At 34.1% G+C, this 19,455-nt stretch overlaps 1 protein-coding gene across 2 annotated transcripts in view; it reads right to left on the reverse strand.

Moving 5' to 3' along the window:
• The window catches only part of LOC123562016 (myocardin-related transcription factor B-like), a 110,003-nt gene that overhangs the window by 10,956 nt on the left and 79,592 nt on the right, over positions 1 to 19,455 (reverse strand). For both annotated transcript variants that reach the window (XM_053531990.1, XM_053531982.1), the window contains 3 exons: positions 16,376 to 16,431; positions 7,506 to 7,581; positions 33 to 194 (listed from right to left, as the gene is read on the reverse strand). In XM_053531990.1, the coding sequence (XP_053387965.1) occupies positions 33 to 194; positions 7,506 to 7,581; positions 16,376 to 16,431 (294 nt within the window). The remainder of the gene's footprint in view (positions 1 to 32; positions 195 to 7,505; positions 7,582 to 16,375; positions 16,432 to 19,455) is intronic.

Below are 19,455 nucleotides of genomic sequence, written 5' to 3' on the forward strand. Positions count from 1 at the left end.
AAATACTGCAGTTACAAAAACCTATACCATACCTTTGATGAGCTGTGTAAGTTTCCCATCTGTTTGAATAATATTTCCCTGAACAAGTTCCAAGACACCTGGTCTGTGTAGTAACTTGTCATTGAGACTGTCGGCTAAACGAGCTTTCTTCAAAAGTCTCTGTCGTTCATGGAGCGAAGGGTCTATATTTGTATCTGAAATGGAACATGAAGCTTTTAGATATATGTTTTAGTCTGGCAAAGTAAACAAAAAGCACCATCATCATCATCATCAAAACCTTGAAGACATTTGAGCCATGCCATGAGAAAACCAATATAGTGGGTTGGCGACCAGCAGTCTGGTCAGGATCCATGCTGTTTGCTAACAGTTTCTCTAATTGCTATAGGCTCTGAAAGCAAACAGCATGGATCCTGACCAGACTGCGTGGATGCGCAGGCTGGTCTGGATCCATGCTGGTCGCAAAGCCACTATGTTGGTTTTCTCATGGCGCAGCTCATTTATTGTACAATCTACCCTGAAATATCAGCAAACTGGCGTGTAGCTGATTACCTTTTAAATACTTTGCAATGGCATACCCACTTCTGTGCCAAAATTCAGTCTCATTTAGCATAATGATTGTGTGTCTTGAAAATCATTCAATGAAATGCAAAAAATTTCAATATATGTATGTGAATTACCCTTATACTGGCTGCAAGGTTGACTTTCGTTCTCAGTCTCTGAATGCAAACTATTTTACAATTGTATAGATAGTATGCGCAAAACTCTGAGTAACACCATTAAATTAAACCTACAGAAGAAAAAACAATTTGCAGTTTTTGGATTATTGTCAACAATGCAAAAAACAATGGAAAATTTATTATATAATCCCTAAAAACTTGTGTGTTTTTTTTTAACCAACCGCTTTTTGTAGTAAGTATAAAAGTCACAAATGACTTTTCTATATAGCAGTAGTTACTGAATGAATGGCAAAACTCTAGAGAAATTATCTTGGCTCTGACCACTGTCTGGCAATGTGAGACACAAATACATCTTGGCACCAGATTCCATTTGTTTGGCAAGTTCTGTGACAAAATCATTACAGTGTCACACAAGAGAATGATATAATTGTATTCAGATGAAATGAAGAAGACAAATTCTTATAAACTGCCTGCAAGCATCCTTGATGATATTCTGGCATCCAAGAGACATGACCTGTTACCTGTCTAGAAACAAGTTTGTAACCAGTAATAAATGAATAGTTTCTATTTTAATTTTTCAACAGTGATTAAGTTAATGATATTGCTGTGTTCCTTCATCCCCAACCAGAGCTTAAATGGTGACTGCTAATAACTGACAACTTTCAAAAATGAATAAGATTTGGACAGAGAATGTCTTTAGATATCTTAAATAACTATGACAACATTTTTCTCACCAAAAGATAGAACATGTAACTGCTAGATCGGTAGCATCTTGCTCTCCCTTCCATGTTAACTAGATGGGTAATAACTGGCTTAGCAACTTATGGCCCGGCAATAACTAGCTTGGCAACAAGTGGCTTGGAAATAACTGGCACAACAATATGCGGCATGGCATTCACTAGCTTTGCAATTACTGGCAAGGCATTAACTAGCTTTGCAATAAATGGCCTAGAAATAACAGGCTAGGGAATAACTTGCTTGGAAACAAATGGCCTGGAATTAACTGGCAATGAAATACCTGGCTTGGTAACTAATGGCCTGGCAGTAACTTGCCAGAAAATAACTAGCTAGGCAATAAGCAGCCAGGAAATAACTTGCTTGGCAACAACTGGCCAGGCAATAACAAAATACTTAACAAAGTATGAAATTTACTTGCCTTAATTAATCTTACTGGACAATAATCCAAAAAGTAAAAATATGTGTACAGAATCAAACTGATATTCTGTTTCATGTGGGATCCATTTTTTACCATAAAAAATGAACATACTGAATAATTCTACTGATTCAAAGGGCAAGAATGCTGATGCAACTGTTTTTGTGCTTTTACCAGTAAACAAGGTGTTCCACCTAGCATCAAGTTGTGCTCATAAGCAATTGAATTATTTCAAGTATTACCTATGAGTAGAAGGTAGCATTTCCTTTGGAATTTTGAAAAACAACTAAACAAATGGCAATACAACAAACATTGTATCTTGGTTACTCACATAATTACTACAGTTAGAGCTAACAAAATGTTTTCATCTGACAAATGTTACTGACAAGTTTTTTTACCTTTCTAATAAACAAATACACTGAATCTGAGATAAAAGGTAACATCACTAAAGTATCATTTAACTGGTGTGAGCATTAACACAAAATAGGGATTACTGAATATTGCTTTTCCTGTGATAATTTCTGGAAAAGATTATAAAATTGCTGTTCTACTGTAGGAGGTAAAGTGGTAAGGATTTACAAATCGAAAACATATCTAAGCAGAAAACACAAATCCATTTCGATTTCCTAACAGCTTTCTGTTATTTTCTGAGGAAGCTCCTATACAAGCCGAGAAAATAGTAATTACTCTTCTACAAATATTTCATAGAATGGAACATATTGCTGTGTGTATGATACTGTATTTAGTACCATCTGCAGTGGGGCATTATGTTGGTAATAATTATATATTACATAATCATACCAACCTTAATTATATCCTGATGTAATATACTGTATGTCTTTATGTCAGATATTTACATAAATGAATCACTGAATGAATATATACCAGTACAAACTGATCAAAATAATAATGCATTCTCATAAAACAAACACCAGTAATTAATGCGTCTATATGCAAATGTAAGAAACCCTAAAGTCATTTAGTACACCTATCTGTACAATGCTTTGGTCAATATGGCCTTTGCGAGTAGTGCAGACCAAGATCAGCCTGCACATCTGTGCAGGCTGATCATGGTCTACACTGTTCACTATTTAGTCAGTAAATTTTCAGCGAACACCCCTTCGGATAATAAATGGTACTGCCCAAATGGAATGATGGACAAGTCCATTTTAGAAATTTAGCAGGGTAAAGGTTAAACAACAAAGAAACAATATCAGAGAAAACAAAGGCTCACTTAACTTACCAGCCCTCTCCTCAGACGACTCTTCAATTTAACTGACACAAAGACGAATGCTGGGGATATTGATATCTTATTAATTTATCAATAAATAACCTTTGACCTAAGTTTGGATGTCCTAGGAGCAACCTATTTATTGGTCAATATTTCAATGATGTACACAGAAATAGCCAATCAAATGCTGGGAGTTCTGAGACACACTGTCAAAGACAGCAAGTTGCAAGATTTTAGGAGTCTCAGATTAACTGAAAGGCCTAACTCCTTAAAACTCGCCAAATGCAGCAATAGCCGAAAGTAATACATGTATTGCAATGCATATGAAAACTTGAGGTATCTAAATGTCAGGATAAATGAAAAGCATTTAGAAGATGACAAAATTAAAAGGAACATAGATTCATTATTTCTTCTATTTTTGATACCAGTGCAGAATAATGCAGACAAAACTTCTGGTAGCATTTTCATACACAGGAACCTAGGATATTTGGTTTATTCCAGTTACTGCCAGAAACTATTTGAGACCCATGGCAAATTTATCAAACTGTTATACAGAACGAGCAAAAACTTATACCTGTCTTCCTTCCGAGACAACTGAAGAACAGGTTTTCTAATTATTAGGGTATAACTTGTCAGCAATAAAAAATATAAAGAAAATCTTTTAGAAAAGACAAAATACAATACAATTACATTGAAAATGTTATCTCCTGCAATCTTTATACTAAAACTTTCAACAGATGTTACAAAAGCAATTATCAGAGGGATATCAATTGTCTACCTAACAAACACAATATAAAAGTACTGCAGTTACTTGCAAAATCTTCATAATTAGATTTCATGTTTTGCTGTATCCTACATCTAGGGTATGATATAGAGATTCAGAGGTGATATGTTCTCAGCAAGACCTCACCGATATTTTCTTGTTTCATAAGGCTTTTTTTTTAATTTTTAAAGTTCTAGCAAAAAACAACACATTCATATTTTTATACATGAAGATAATGGTGCTGACTTGTTAAAGAATATTTCTTGCAATAGGAAAATCTCATAGAATTTCATCAAGAACGAGACATCTGACATACCCATCACCTAATTCTGACCTGTAACTTGATGGAAAACAGACAATTCACCTAACACCCGACTATCAAATGGTATGTGCTCTTTTGGACTGCTTTTGCAGTTTCACTTTTTCTCTCTGGCAACTTAAGTTAACCTTTGTCCTTTTGACGAGTCCAATTTACAACTTTTCTCCACACCTGAAGCTCTCCTTATGTAGAAAGCCCTAGCTGAAAATAAGTCTTGCTCCATAAATGTACAGACATTCCAGAGATAAGCATCACTCAGCATATAAAAATTTCATATGTTATACAGGGGAGCTGACATCTGTTCTTGTATGTAACATTTTGAAGCAGGGTTCATTGTCAAGGGCACAAGTTACCATGACCTAATGGGCCAACCTCTTCATAAAAACTAATTAAGACCCTTGAGAAATAGACAGGATAGAATAATAAACCAGGAAGTGTTTTGGTAAATAACAACTGTCTAGAATAATGAAAATCATTGTATTTGTTAATGAACAAAACAAATACACCATATAAACTTCAAAAGAAATGACCAAATGATCCTTAACATAAAATCTTAAATCATTAAGCCAATATAACAGCATTCTTCAAAAACAGATTTGTCAGTCCTAAAAAATTATTAACTCATCTACAAGGAATTTCTATAGAAGAGCTGTTATTGAAAGGGGTATAAGCAGCCATTGTCAACTGACAGAGGGCAAAGCCCATTACATTACTAGACTTGTTATTTCTAACCATAATAATTCATCAACATGGAATTTCTTAAGTGTTGTTATCCAAATCCACAAATAAACAACAGTTTACTGTTTTTTTTTATACCGACGGTTTTGCCCTATGCACTTTGTAGAAGATTATTAACCAAAAAATTATGTATTTATATCTTGTAAACATATTAGATTAGTAAAATGTTGTACAATTATCTCATAAAAATGGAATTACTGTAAGACTTGTTTTTGAACACTGATACAAAAACTACTGACAAGAAACAACTGACTGAGCAATCAAAATTGCTAAATATATCAATAACTTGAAAACATATAAATAAAATCTTGTCAGAATAACGTATCCATGTGGTATTTATGTTTAAGTTGTTTTGAATGGATCTGAAAAAAGTCACTGACCTTCAGAGTTAATGCTTTTGCACTATTGGAAAATGATTATATCATTATAATCATATCATATATGCAACATTTGTAAATTCATCAGATATCCTGTTTATAAACAGCTCATCCATGTGGAATTTTAATCATATTTGTTATTGAAATACTGGTAAGACCAGACAGAAATCACAGGCAAGGTCAAAGCCCCCTCAAATCTACTTCAACTTCTGAGCAACCAAAATTACTTCAGAAAAGGTGGTGGCATCTTGCTGAGTAAAACCTACCTGTAAACCACAATTTTTTCTGTACTTTTGAGTATGTACAGTACTAACTGTGAATTATAATTGCTTAGCAAAGTCAGCCATTAATGCAGTTTATCAGCAAAGTCTTCAATATGGCACTTAAATTTATATTATGGAAATTAAAAACAAACACCTTTCGTGATACACAAAAAAGATACTGAGAAATCTCAAAAGTGTAAGTACTTTTAAGTAACTACTGTCAACCCTGAGCTAAAAAACCACCTCTGAATAAAACCTACTTATATTGGCCAACATTTCCTCTTCCCATTTATCCATAAATAATGTTAATTTACCTGTGGTAAGAGATCACCTGTCTACAAAAACCACTTTTTTCATTGTCCATGGTTCGACTTTACAGGCAGGTTTGACTATATTTTTTTAGCTTGGTTCTGAAGAATGTCTGAAGCTAGTCTGAATCATTCAGAAGCTTTCTGAGATTACTTAAATATAGACATTTGAACTTGTCAAGTTCCTAATTAACAAGGAGGAAATGACTGCGTCAAGTTTAGATGGAGAAATGTAAGAAACTGCAGGAATGTTAAAATGTAACTCATAAACAGGAATTAAATACATTTATACCTTAATTCTCTACCTTTAATTATAACCTACATTCCAAAATAAACATCTGGGAATGTTACAGGCACAAATTAAACTTGATCCTGCACAACATTATCATGCACACTGAATATTTCTGTAAATAATTCTGCCATAAAACAGAACCTCTTTTCCCCAAAATCTTACTTAGAATACAATAATGAATTTTAAATGTATCAGAATGATCAATAGTTTCATAGCAAGCTGGCTGAAATTCAAATATTGCTTCCATTTTTATGGGTAACAGTTGCTTCTATAAATTATCTCTAATGAGATTTGCACTTCAGCTTTCTGCCAGTTTCATTTCAGAGATACGTAGACCGAGTTTTTTTCATTCTCTAGCATTTTTATACCAATTTGATGATATTCCAGGATATTGCAAAAGTAAAAATCCTACAGACACTTGTAATTATCAATAAACCTTACAAGAAAATGTAGGATCTTTTAACATATACTTTGTATAAATGTAAATGGTTTGGATTTTTTTTTAATTTAACCAACTATTATGACATCAACACCCTTATCTAATGATTTGTCAGCTCAGCAATAATAAAGACTGTAGTAAAAGATACATTATTGTTATAAAACACTTTTATGCTCATTTCAAATTCCAGTTATATTGCAGTACTCTCCTACAGTTATGCAGTATATAACAGCCCCATTCTGCTTTTATTGCTAGTTTAAATGCTGTTTTTCAACAGTAAATGAGTACTTTACCTTGTCAATTAACTTTTCTTTTTGTTGCGGGCCTACTTTGTGATGCATGGCTCTAAGACTTTGTTTGGGGTGCTCTGTGCTTCCAGGAAAACTACACTTACCGTTTTAACTTTTAATCTGGTTTCCAAAGATCTGCAAGTTACTGACAACCTCTTCACATGAATCAGAGTGTGGATGACTGACCTGAGATGTATCGTCTTACAAACAGAATTATGTCTGGCCTGGGATAAGGATAAGAACATATGACCAACTGGAACTTTGTGCTCTTCCCATTGAGCTAACTGAGCAGGCTCACATTTCAGCACTGACCCTTAGCTGACATTTCATTCTCTCTTATTTCTTGCCCACTTTACACATAACATGCATGTACCAAGTACTTGCCCATCACGAACAGAGAACAAGTCGTTATAGTACAAAATCCAGATTTCTAGTAGGCTTAACCCTTATCCTGCTATATTTCTATCTATCTTTCAATTTGGACAGTACCATTAAGTGTTGAAAGGGGTGCTTACCAAAAAGATACTGACTGAATGGCGAACGGTGTAGATCATGACCTACACTGGTCGCAAAGGCAGAATCAATCATGTCCAGCATGGTAAGGGTTAAAACAGTTTGCAACTGGCATAGCAACCCTTCAAAAACCAACTATTACCTTCTAGAATGTGTTGCTGGACTAGCTGCTGTCTGTCTGGTCTGTGAGAGATCTTGAACCTCAGGGAATCACCAATCTGAAATATACATGAATACTATATATATTTGTCCATCATGGCATGTTTTCTTTTCAAAAAGAAAAAATCAAAACTTTTAAAATCAGTGATGAGAGAAATTCCAGGCTGAAAATCTAAAACTTCTGTTAAGTTGGTCAGACAGTCCCTGTTAGTGAAGATAAATATATAAGTAGAATAGGAAGTGCAAAAGCTTCGTCGTTGTGAAAGATTTCACATACATTTTGCAGAAACTCTTATACTATCATTTGGGAAGAAATCAGCTGAGCTTCTAGCAAAAACAACTGCTACTGATTACTGCAGATTACTCCACTCTTAAAAACAATCAAGTCAGCTAGTAACAACACACTTTTCATATAAATCAAATTGTTCTGTTAAACCTCACAGGTTACTGACATGCACCAACAAATCGTTATAAACCAAGGTTTCAATTAAGAATGTATTCTATATGGTTAACTTAATTAGCAAGTAGTCGTTCATGATGATAAAAAATGTGATGTTGATGACAAAAAAAAATTGTATTAAATTATTATTATTATTATATTTATACATGCATGGAGCAGAGTATGAAGTAGCTACCTTATCATATACTTGACTATCACTGTACAGAGGAATGGTGCTTAAAACACTTGTTAGTACTGGTAAATTGGATTACAAATAAGATAAGTAACAGCTTATTTTTGCTGTGGATCTTTGTTTAGTTTACGCTTATATACCAGACTTTGGTGACTAAATAGTTAACTTTTACAACATAACAGGTACTGCTCCATTCACATCTCGAGGAAGCCAACATAATCTGGAGACCACACAGATTTAGTATAACCATTTCAGAATCCTACCATCTTAATTCCACCACACAGTCATGTCTTCTTTCTTTGCTCTACATCTTCATCATGCAAAAATGGTCTACCTTTGATTGAGTTTGGCATGCACACAGTATTATAACATAGCATATAGTAGTCACCTCTATGTAACACCTTGCTGATAGGTTTCATACAGGTACAATCAAATTATCATGACCTATGTGACCCATGTATGTAGTCTAGTCAATGAAATATCTGTATTTTGATTGATGTTTTCTCTGGCAACAGTTCTGGGGTTATTGAACTGCTTAATAAATGCTAAATGCCTAGATATTACCAAAGCGATGATCAAAAGGGTAAATAAATAACAGCATTTCTTTCATGACAACTGAACAAAAAGAGCTCATTAACTATTTGCACATATTATGTTGAAATTACTGCGACTTGTCAAACGAATGTGCAATGATACCTTGCTACATAATGCAATTATTTTAAATGATTAAAACAACAAAAACATTTTCCTTTAATGCAGCATCTTTCTGCCATCTTTGAAAACTTAAATTCGATTTTGATTTAGCTTGGTTGCAAAGAAAGCTGTAATTTTTTGAGTTATTCTTTTAAAACCTTGACTGGTGTCTGGTTAAGCTGATGCCTCACAATCTTGGCCAAACCAAGGACTTTGAGGTTCACATATCACATGCTCAAATTTGAAGAACTTGAAGGTGGTCCAAAAGATTCTGATTGTGTCTTAACATCACATGAACAAACAAAATCCAAGTTATCTGAAAACTTGGAGGTAACTGCTTTTTGCCTACTGGCAGCAAGTGATTTTACTACCTAGTGCTGATAAAGGATGTGCAGGCTCATCATGGTCTGCACTGTTTGCTATTCTGTCAGTAAATTTTCAGTGAACACCCCTTTGAATAATAAACAGTACTGCCCAAATTGAATGATAGACCAGTTCATTTGCTGAAGTTTAACAATGTCTTCATAGTTCTATTTTCTAGAAATATCATTGGCATCGTTGGAGCAGAAAAATCAAGGATATGACAATACTGTGAACATCCTGCAAAAAAAGAGACCTTGGATCATGGATGGGTTGGCTGGTAGCCAGTCTTGCACAAGATACTGTGCCAAAAGACCTGTTCGGAAATTCCAGGCTTGCAGACTTGCTACTCTCAATTATGCTTCCCAGCATGATTGAAATGAAAGAAATAGACAAGAATGCTTTTATGACACAACACTTGGTTGATATCCCTGACACTAATGGGCCATCTATACATGAAACACGAAGATTCCACATTACAAAGAATGAATACTGCAAATTCATCATATTGTTCAGAAAATAAATCCAAAAAAAAAAATGATTATCTGTAAAACATTAATCTCAGAAAGATTAACATTTTGTCAGTTTTCCAAACATCCTGATATCAGCAATGACAAAACTATAATTATGACTTAGCTAATAACCATACTTCTCTTTGCAAACAAGTTCTTATGAGAGTAAATTACATCTCTTTAGGTAATCTGGATCTAGATGCAGAAGACCTAAAACACTGACGAAACATTATTTCTAGACATCGTATCTCATCACCTTCAAGATCAAAACAATATAGGCCCATTTACATCTATAGAAATCTTTGTTAACCTTTCTTTACCCTGCTAAATTTCGAAAATGGACTGGTCTATCATTCAGTTTGAGCAGTACCATTTATTATTCAAAGGGGTGTTCACTGAAAATTTACTGACTGAATGGCAAACAGTGCAGACCATGATCAGACTGCATGGATGTGCAGGCTGATCTTGGTCTGCACTGGTCACAAAGGAAGAATCACTTGCCATCAGCAGGCTAAAGGTTAAGGTAGTTGGCCTAGGTCACAGAGCAATTTCCCTCTGATGATATAGTCTCTTTAGGCAATTCTGCATTCTTTGGAAGCAAATAAATATATTTACATTCAATATAATTATATTTTGTATGGAAGAGGAATGTGTTAATTCTCGTATAAACATCCTTTGTGCAGCAGTAACAAAGATGTCCCTTTCCTCAAGATTGCATGTGTAATCTAACATCGTTCACAAAAAACATGAACAAGCATTGTATGAAAAATTCTCCCAAAGGTAGACACCAACATTTCAAAAAGCACAAAGAAATATAGCTAAAAGTTATTTTTCTGATGGTAGGTAAAGATCAACAAGCATAACCAGCACCCAAGTCCACAACAAGTCAACAATGATTAGAAAACTTGACTAGACATAAACATTCCTACAGTCCTGCTTTAAAGCACTTTAAGAAATCATATCAATCACTAAATGCACGCCAATCAAAATTATGCAGACATATACAAATATGCATTTTACTGTCATCAAAATTTACATATTCATTTCCTGAGCACAGAACTTGTAGACATATGGCAAAAAGTCTAAAGAACATTTTCCAAGCACTGGTTAACCTTTTTTAAAAAGCTTGTTTCATTCACAAATAATTATCAGCAAAGAAATGAAAAATACAGGGAGTCAAGGATAAAGACCAGTTAAATAGCCTGAGAATTCTATGATTATTGGCATATGCAATGGGAAAAGGAGTAAAAGACCATGAGAAAAATGTACAAGATTGCTAAAAATTTGATAAGCAGACAGGAGTAACTTCCAACTACCATGTTACAGTTAAGCAGTTGTAAATCTTAATGATAAAGTTCCTTTGGAGTCTGTAATAAATATGTATATACTTAAAGACCTCACATCATTACCCACACTGCATGGCAATATGAATTATACCAATATAATATGGAGACAATCTTGTTAAAGACATAATCAATCTACATTTTCTTCAATAATCTCTTGCAGGTGTGTATGATAGTAACATTTTTTGGGGGAATATGAGCACAGTAAGTAGACAGAAGTGCTCAGAGGGCACAAACATTTTTTCGTGTTGGTTTTTAACATCCCAACGACACAATTATAGGTCATATGGCTACTTTCCACCTTTAGATGGTGGAGGAAGACCCCAGGTGCCCTGTGCATCATTTCATCATGAGTGGGCACCTTAGTAGAACCACTTACCCATGGGGATAAGATTTTGTGGACATCTACTTTGAATGGAAATTCCCCCAAACCACATGAGGTTTTATGCCCTTGAAATTAGATGTTTAAAAAATGCTTTAGTAAATGTAGAGGTTTGTATTCAGATTGGAGTAAAAACAACCAAAATTTTAGTACTTTGAATATAAAATGTAAGTTTAACAAATTTTCAGCATTTTAGTAATACTGTTTGCCAAATTTTCAGTAGTTGGTTGCAAACCAAGAATGCAACAGGCAGCAATACAGACAGACAGACAAAATAAGACAGTCTGAAGAAAGTACAAATCACTTGTGTTCCTAGTTAATTATTTTTCAATGGAATGAAAAATCTCTTGATGTACACCTCCAATATAACACATTTCCTTGGTTCGATGGCAAACAGATTATTCGAATCCTCGCAATCACAACTGAATGCTTTTCTTCTTTCTTTTTTGCCGTGAAAATAATAGCAAAAGCACAAAAACAACAAAGAAACTGGCACGCAAACAAATAATTACAAGGAGTTGGTGGTTGCAGTTTTTTCCTATGATGAGTCTAACATTCGCAGGTTTGCACGTGACTCACGCTGTGCACTGTTCAAGAATCTAAGATATCTACCTATTATAATCATCAAAGAATTCTGATTATCATTTATAACACTTGTGATTTCAATCATTCCATAAAAACCTTAAAGTGATACTCTACTGGGATATCAAGTTTTGCAATTTTTCAACTTCTGTCTAGAGTTCTTATAAAAGTCAGAATTAGGCATAGCATTTATAGAAACGTATCTTACAGATTGCATGGTAAATTGCTATTGCAGAATTTATATCAAGTCTACAAATCATTACCATCTCACTTGCAAAAAAAATTGAAAAAGATTAAAAACACATCACTACCGGTAACAGATATAAAGACATCATAACCAAATGGTGGATCCTTTTAACAGGATATGCAGTTCAATGTTTAGCAGTGGCTTTCAAATTTTAAACATAAAATTCAATTATAGACCTATTAAACTCTGTAAGCTGTCTGTTTGGAATGTAAAACAATTAAACGCACATAAAACGATCACATCCGCAAAATATTCCTAATTACTTGCAGTGCAATAAACATTTTAAGAAATTTCTGTCTGAAGAGTAAATATAGACTGCAGGTTAAGTGCATCATGCAGTCTGAGTTAGTCTGCGTTCAGACCCTGTTTTGTTCACAAGAGATAACTCCTGAGGCTATTCAAATTTTCTATAATTATGTCCCTTTTCTTTTTGAAACATTAATCAGAGCCAAGAATATATAAGACAAATTACATATACTTTAAAACAAGAGGGCCAAGATGGCCCTAGGTCGCTCACCTAAGAAACACTCTATAACAGTGTAAAACATGTTTGACCTAGTGATTTCATGGAAACAAATATTCTGACCAATTTTCATTAAGATTGGACCAAAAAATTGGTCTCTTGCGATAAAACAAGCATTTTCTTAGATATGACCTAGTTTTTGACCCTAGATGACCAATGTTCAAACTCGACCTAGATTTTATCAAGGCAATCATTCTGACCAAAATTCATGAAGATTAACTGAAAAATACAGCCTCTATCACATACAGAAGTTTTTTCTTTGATTTGACCAAGTGACCTAGTTTTTGACCTCAGAAGACCCATATTCAAATTCGACCTAGATTTCATTAAGGCAATCAACCTGACCAAATTTCATAAATATCAACTGAAAAAAACAGTCTCTATCGCATACACAAGATTTTTCTTTAATTTGACCTAGTGACCTAGTTTTTGACCTCAGATAACCCATATTCAAAACCGACCTAGTTTTCATCAAGGCAATCACTCTGACCAAATTTCATGAAGATCAATTGAAAAATACATCCTCTATTGCATACAAAATGTTTTTCTTCGATTTGACCTAGTGACCTAGTTTTTGACCCCAGATGACCCATTTTCGAAATCAGCCTAGATTTTATCAAGGTAATCATTCTGGCTAAATTTCATGAAGATCAGTTGAAAAATACAGCCTCTATTGCATACACAAGGTTTTTCTTTGATTTGACCTAGTGACCTAGTTTTTGACCCCAGATGACCCATTTTTGAACTTGGTCTAAATTTCATCAAGGCAATCATTCTGACCGAAATTCATGAAAATCAATTGAAAAATGCAGCCTCTATCGCATACACAAGGTTTTTACGTGATATGACCTAGTGACCTAGTTTTTGACCCCAGATGACCCATTTTCAAACTCTGCCTAGATTTTATCAAGGTAATCATTCTGACCAAAATTCATGAAGATCAATTGAAAAATACCGCCTCTATCGCATACACAAGGTTTTTCTTTGATTTGACCTAGTGACCTAGTTTTTGACCCGAGATGACCCATTTCCGAACTCGGCCTAGATTTCATCAAGGCAATCATTCTGACCAAAATTCATGAAGATCAATTGAAAAATACAGCCTCTATCGCATACACAAGGTTTTTCTTTGATTTGACCTAGTGACCTAGTTTTTGACCCGAGATGACCCATTTTCAAACTCGGCCTAGATTTCATCAAGGTTATCATTCTGATCAATATTCATGAAGAAGAACTGAAAAATACAGCCTCTAACGCATACACAAGGTTTTTTCTTTGATTTGACCTAGTGACCTAGTTTTTGACCCGAGATGACCCATTTTCGAACTCGGCTTAGATTTCATCAAGGTTATCATTCTGACCAATATTCATGAAGAAGAATTGAAAAATACCACATCTATCGCATACACAAGGTTTTTCTTTGATTTGACCTAGTGACCTAGTTTTTGACCCGAGATGACCCATTTTCGAACTCGGCCTAGATTTCACCAAAGTTATCATTCTGACCAATATTCATGAAGATTAAATGAAAAATACAGCCTCTATCGCGTACACAAGGTTTTTCTTTGATTTGACCTAGTGACCTAGTTTTTTGACCCGAGATGACCCATTTTGGAACTCGGCCTAGATTTCATCAAGGTTATCATTCTGACCAATATTCATGAAGATTAATTGAAAAATACAGCCTCTATCGCATACACAAGCTAAATGTTGACAGACGACGGACGACAGACGCCTGACATCGAGTGATCAGAAAAACTCACCTGAGCATTGCATAGGTAACACCCCTCTGAATCATAAGTGGCACTGCCATAACAGAATGATGGACCAGTCCATCTTAGAAATTCAGCAGGGTAAGGGTTAAAACTGATCATTGTGAAACTGATACCTTGGAGCCAGAGGTCTTGTTACTGAGTGATCTGTAGAAGGCTGAGCTAGCAAATTAATTGTATACTTAAGTCAAAAGTGTAAAACATTACTGGAATTCAATATATTTTCGCTCTCATTTCCAAATGTTTATCAATTTAATCAGTAATCTATCAACAGACAATTTAATTAACCTGCCATTTGGAAAAATAACCCACACCACTACCCCTACTGGTATTAACCAGAACTGATGTATTGCCCCAGATATATCTAAAACCTCATTTAAAATTTGCATTCCCCAAATAATGCATGCTGAAAGATTAACATGAAAATAAATAGGACATATCAGACCGTGAATCAGTGAATCTGCCACCAGAAGCCTTTTGATTTCTTATTTTTCTTCTCCAGGTGGAGTATCTTCTACACATCATATTGAAAGGTTTATCAAGGTTTTTATCAAATTTGTGTCTATCTTTTGCACATTAATTGCAACATACGTTTTCATTTGTGTCATCTTTACAAACAGAAGCAATAAAGAATGCAAAAATCACCTTTGTTTTTTTCCTATTTCATTTTGAATCACAGGGAAAAAAGGAATATTTATCAAATGGAATAAATTTTGAAACTGCAGTTTTGACAGAGCCATTATTTGTGTAACGATTATTGATAGCATAATTCCATATTTTCAGACTGACACATTTATTTACAATTAAGGTATCTGACAGCGAAAATTTTCCGATTCTTATTTACAATATTGTTTACTTATTTATTACACAAGCTTTCATGATAAGCAGCAGTTAAAAGTTCAGCTAATTAAATAAGAAATCCTAAAAGGGAGACAACTATTAGGTCACTTATCTTAACAACCAATCAAAACAAAATCCCTACCATCAATCCTCAAGCTTTACATTACAAAATTAATTTTCATTAAGATCTGTTACTTAACTGCAAGCTGATTTTCTTGGGTGAGACTTTCTGAAATTTTCTATATTTCTCCTCTCAAGCTCTACTGAGATGATCCTTGACAGAGAAAGGCAATTTTTCAGAAAAGAATTGAATGCATGAGGTAATTTCATTTGCGTGTATAATGTCAATTAGATGTAAAAAGTTGTATGAACAGTTCATTTATGTCAGAATTTCAATATTTTCAGGCTGTACAGAAAATAGTATTATAATAAAAGAGAATTATCTTTGCATAGTGAATTCTGCCCTCATCTGTTGGCAGAGTAACAAAGTCATTTAATACTTCCGCGTATGAACTCTCATTCTTCTCAATGTAAATCCAATAACCTATACTTTGCGGTTTTTGAAATTATCAAAGTCTATACGTGGAAGAATGCAGTATTTCACAACATTTTCTTAAGGTATTCTATTACATGAAGGCAATGTGCCCACTCAGAATCTAAATATAGCTGTGGTCCTGGAATTCTATTCATATAGACAACATTAATTTTAACAGTGTTCTCAGTACAGTACTTACTCAGTGATTAAATTTCTAATTATCACGTTACTAATATCGCATTACCATAGACAGTTATAGAATTGAGACATCTGCTGTTGAGCGGACAAGAAAATCATCGTAGTTTACTAATATCCTTACTTGCTGAAATATCGGTTTTGCCGTCAGGCTTTGCTACTTTCAATCAGATACTGGGTAAGTCATGTCAATATCTACAAAGTGACCTTGACCCTTCATTATGACCCGGACCTTACCTTTGCTCTCTCCAAACTTTTCCTCTGTTCCATGAATGCAGGGGGTGTCTTGGGGGCTGAAATTATATATGAAAGATATCAGAAATGATATTTAGCTTATAGACTGTATCATAAAAATCTATTTATAGTAACAGACATAAAAGAAGACTACTTTTCAAGAGATCGGGTAAGACTTTTGCTGCTGAATGTTTATGCAATGCTCTCTTCCAAAAAATGTGTCACTATGAGATAAAAGGTTCAACAATGAAGTGTTAAAAATGATATCTTAGGCTACTGTTAAATACTTCCAGCTTCATTTCATCTGTGCCATATTTTATCTTTGCTGTATACTGCTGACAAACATTTAGATTATCAATCAAATTAATCAATAACAATCATTTATTGAACACTGAACACTAACATTTCACCATGTAACTCTTTTTTATGCCTGCCAGTTTTGTGACATAAACTGTTTGGACTAAAGAATTTGTCTTTGAATATGTTTAGCCAAAAATGCACACCTGAAAACCTGGCAAAAACATTTGTAAAATGTTTCAAGAATCAAGTTTGTAATTTTTCATCAGATCAGTATTTCTGTTTTCCAATCAGGAGATGGCAAAATTATAATTTATCACACTAGTGTCTATGTCTGTCTATCTCAACACCTTTTTGCTGTTTTTCTGTACCTTGGGTAATTATCAAGGTACTTAACAAGTGAAACTCTTCTGGCAACCTTTCAGTGACATTTAACAAAACCCAGGTTTTTTGAAGAAATTTTCAGCATAAATAAGGTATCCTAACTACACTTTTATACACAGATACACCACTCTTGTTCGGAACTATTTTTGATACAATTCAAAGAAGACACCCCTGAAGAAGGAATTTCCTGATTTTCCAAATAAATTGCTAATGCATTTTCTAATTACTTTCTTAACAGATTTGAAAATCTTAGAGATCTGCACTCCCTTACAAATAATTTCGATTTTATTTCCCCTGCCAGTAAAAGAATTCTATTTTAGTTTCGTATCAGATCTAGAAAAATCATTCTGAAAATACTCGGAACGAAAGGTTTGAAAGGTTTGAAATTTATGACTTTCAGATAGTTTTTCAATGATAATTCTAAACTTAAATTGTTCAAATTCCAGACAAACCTGACACAAGATTTTTCATTTTATTCTGACTTACTACACCTAGGGAAAATTCATTCATGATTCTCAAAATAACCTGATCTGTTTTGTTTACATCTTTCTAACATTTACAAAATCTTTGATTCATCTTTTATCTTCAAAGATTTGAAAATCAGCATGAAAAAAAAAATATCAATCATTTATAGCGTTGCAGACACCTAACAGATAATTTCAACTTCTTTGAAAATCTAGAGCTTGTATTTTGTAAAATACATCTAATAACATAAATCTAATTTATCAATTTTTAATTTTTTTTGGTGACACACTTTTCCAAAACATTTTCTGTTTTTATATTTTAATTCCAATATAGTGGAGCTTGTAATTATTCTATACTGCTGATGTTTGTTAGATAGGAAAAACTGCAAACTAAGCCAATCAAAGAATCTGATGCGATTGTTCATCAATTTGACAAAATGTTCAGCAGCATAAAACACTAAAATGATGCAACAGACATCAAATGTTAGTGTATTCTACCTTTAATTTTCAAAACTTGACATTTGATTGCAGGAAAATATTTATGTCTATCTGAAAATGTATCTTTGTAAGGAGCTCATCCAATATTTACTGCAATATATTGCAGAATTTCTACACTTGAGCCGCGCCATGAGAAAACCAACATAGTGGCTTTGCGACCAGCATGGATCCAGACCAGCTTGCGCATCCGCGCAGTCTGGTCAGGATCCATGCTGTTCGCTAATGGTTTCTCTAATTGCAATAGGCTTTGAAAGCGAACTGCATGGATCCTGACCAGACTGCGCAGATGTGCAGGCTGGTCTGGATCCATGCTAGTCGAAAAACCACTATGTTGGTTTTCTCATGGTGCAGCACACTTACAGATTTGTGGTATTATTTCAGTGGAAAGCACATGTGTTACACAGACGATTTTCATCTTACAAACTTATACTGATGGGTATTTTTGTGTGTTTTGCTGGCAGTCTTAAATTTTCTTTAGAAATAATATCCCTGGAATTATAGCATCAAAAGCCATTTGATTATCTGACATTCTATCCTACCCTTCCCACTCGGGAGCTTTATAGGAATTAAATGATACCTCACTAAATAGACAGTCTCGTCACTGACTTAGAATATGCCATAATTTATCTATGGTAATCAAAATATTGTTTCCAAGGTAATCAAGTTAAGGATAGAAACCAATCTTAGAATACTACCATGCAATTGGCCAATTACAAGACTAGACCTCAGAAATAGCCTATCAAATACTGGGTCAAAGGTTATAAAACGAGTTTGAAGACCAGTCTCTATGCATCTGATTGGTCCATTCTGAACTTAAATTTGAAATTGACCAATGGCTGGGTAGCTTTCTGCGTCTGGACTCCAAAATCAGTTTAATAACCTTTGACCGACTTTTTGAGACTCATCTCCAGAATCAGTTTCACTGTTTTCAGGCATGGAAACCAATCCCAGAATGCAGCCTTGCTATTGGTCAATTTGAAGAGCAATCAGATGCTTGTCTTATAACTCTGGTCTTACATAAAGGGACTTTTCCCCTTATAAAACAGTGATAAGTCAGTTTTCCCCTTATAAAACAGTGATAAGTCAGTTTTCCCCTTATAAAACAGTGACAGTCAGTCTTACAAAAAGGGACTTTTCCCCTTAAAAAACAGTGACAGTACAAAAGAACAATTAGTTGCTATTTCCAGGTAAAGGAAAAGATCACTTCAGCTGAAGTACTAATTCATGTATCTAAAAATGAACATGTCCCAATAATTTCAATACCCAGGAAATATGGACCTCAAAAATTCTAACCATTAAATATATAAACTTATTTCAATATGTCTTGTTTTTTTTTTTATTACATTGATTTCCTTATGATTTCAAGTTCAGCAATGAAAGTTATTTTTTAGATAACTAAGATGTACTACTGGTAGGATATTTTTAATGGCAAACAATTCT

The sequence above is a fragment of the Mercenaria mercenaria genome, chromosome 2, assembly GCF_021730395.1.
Source record: "Mercenaria mercenaria strain notata chromosome 2, MADL_Memer_1, whole genome shotgun sequence".
NCBI classification, from domain to species: domain Eukaryota; kingdom Metazoa; phylum Mollusca; class Bivalvia; order Venerida; family Veneridae; genus Mercenaria; species Mercenaria mercenaria.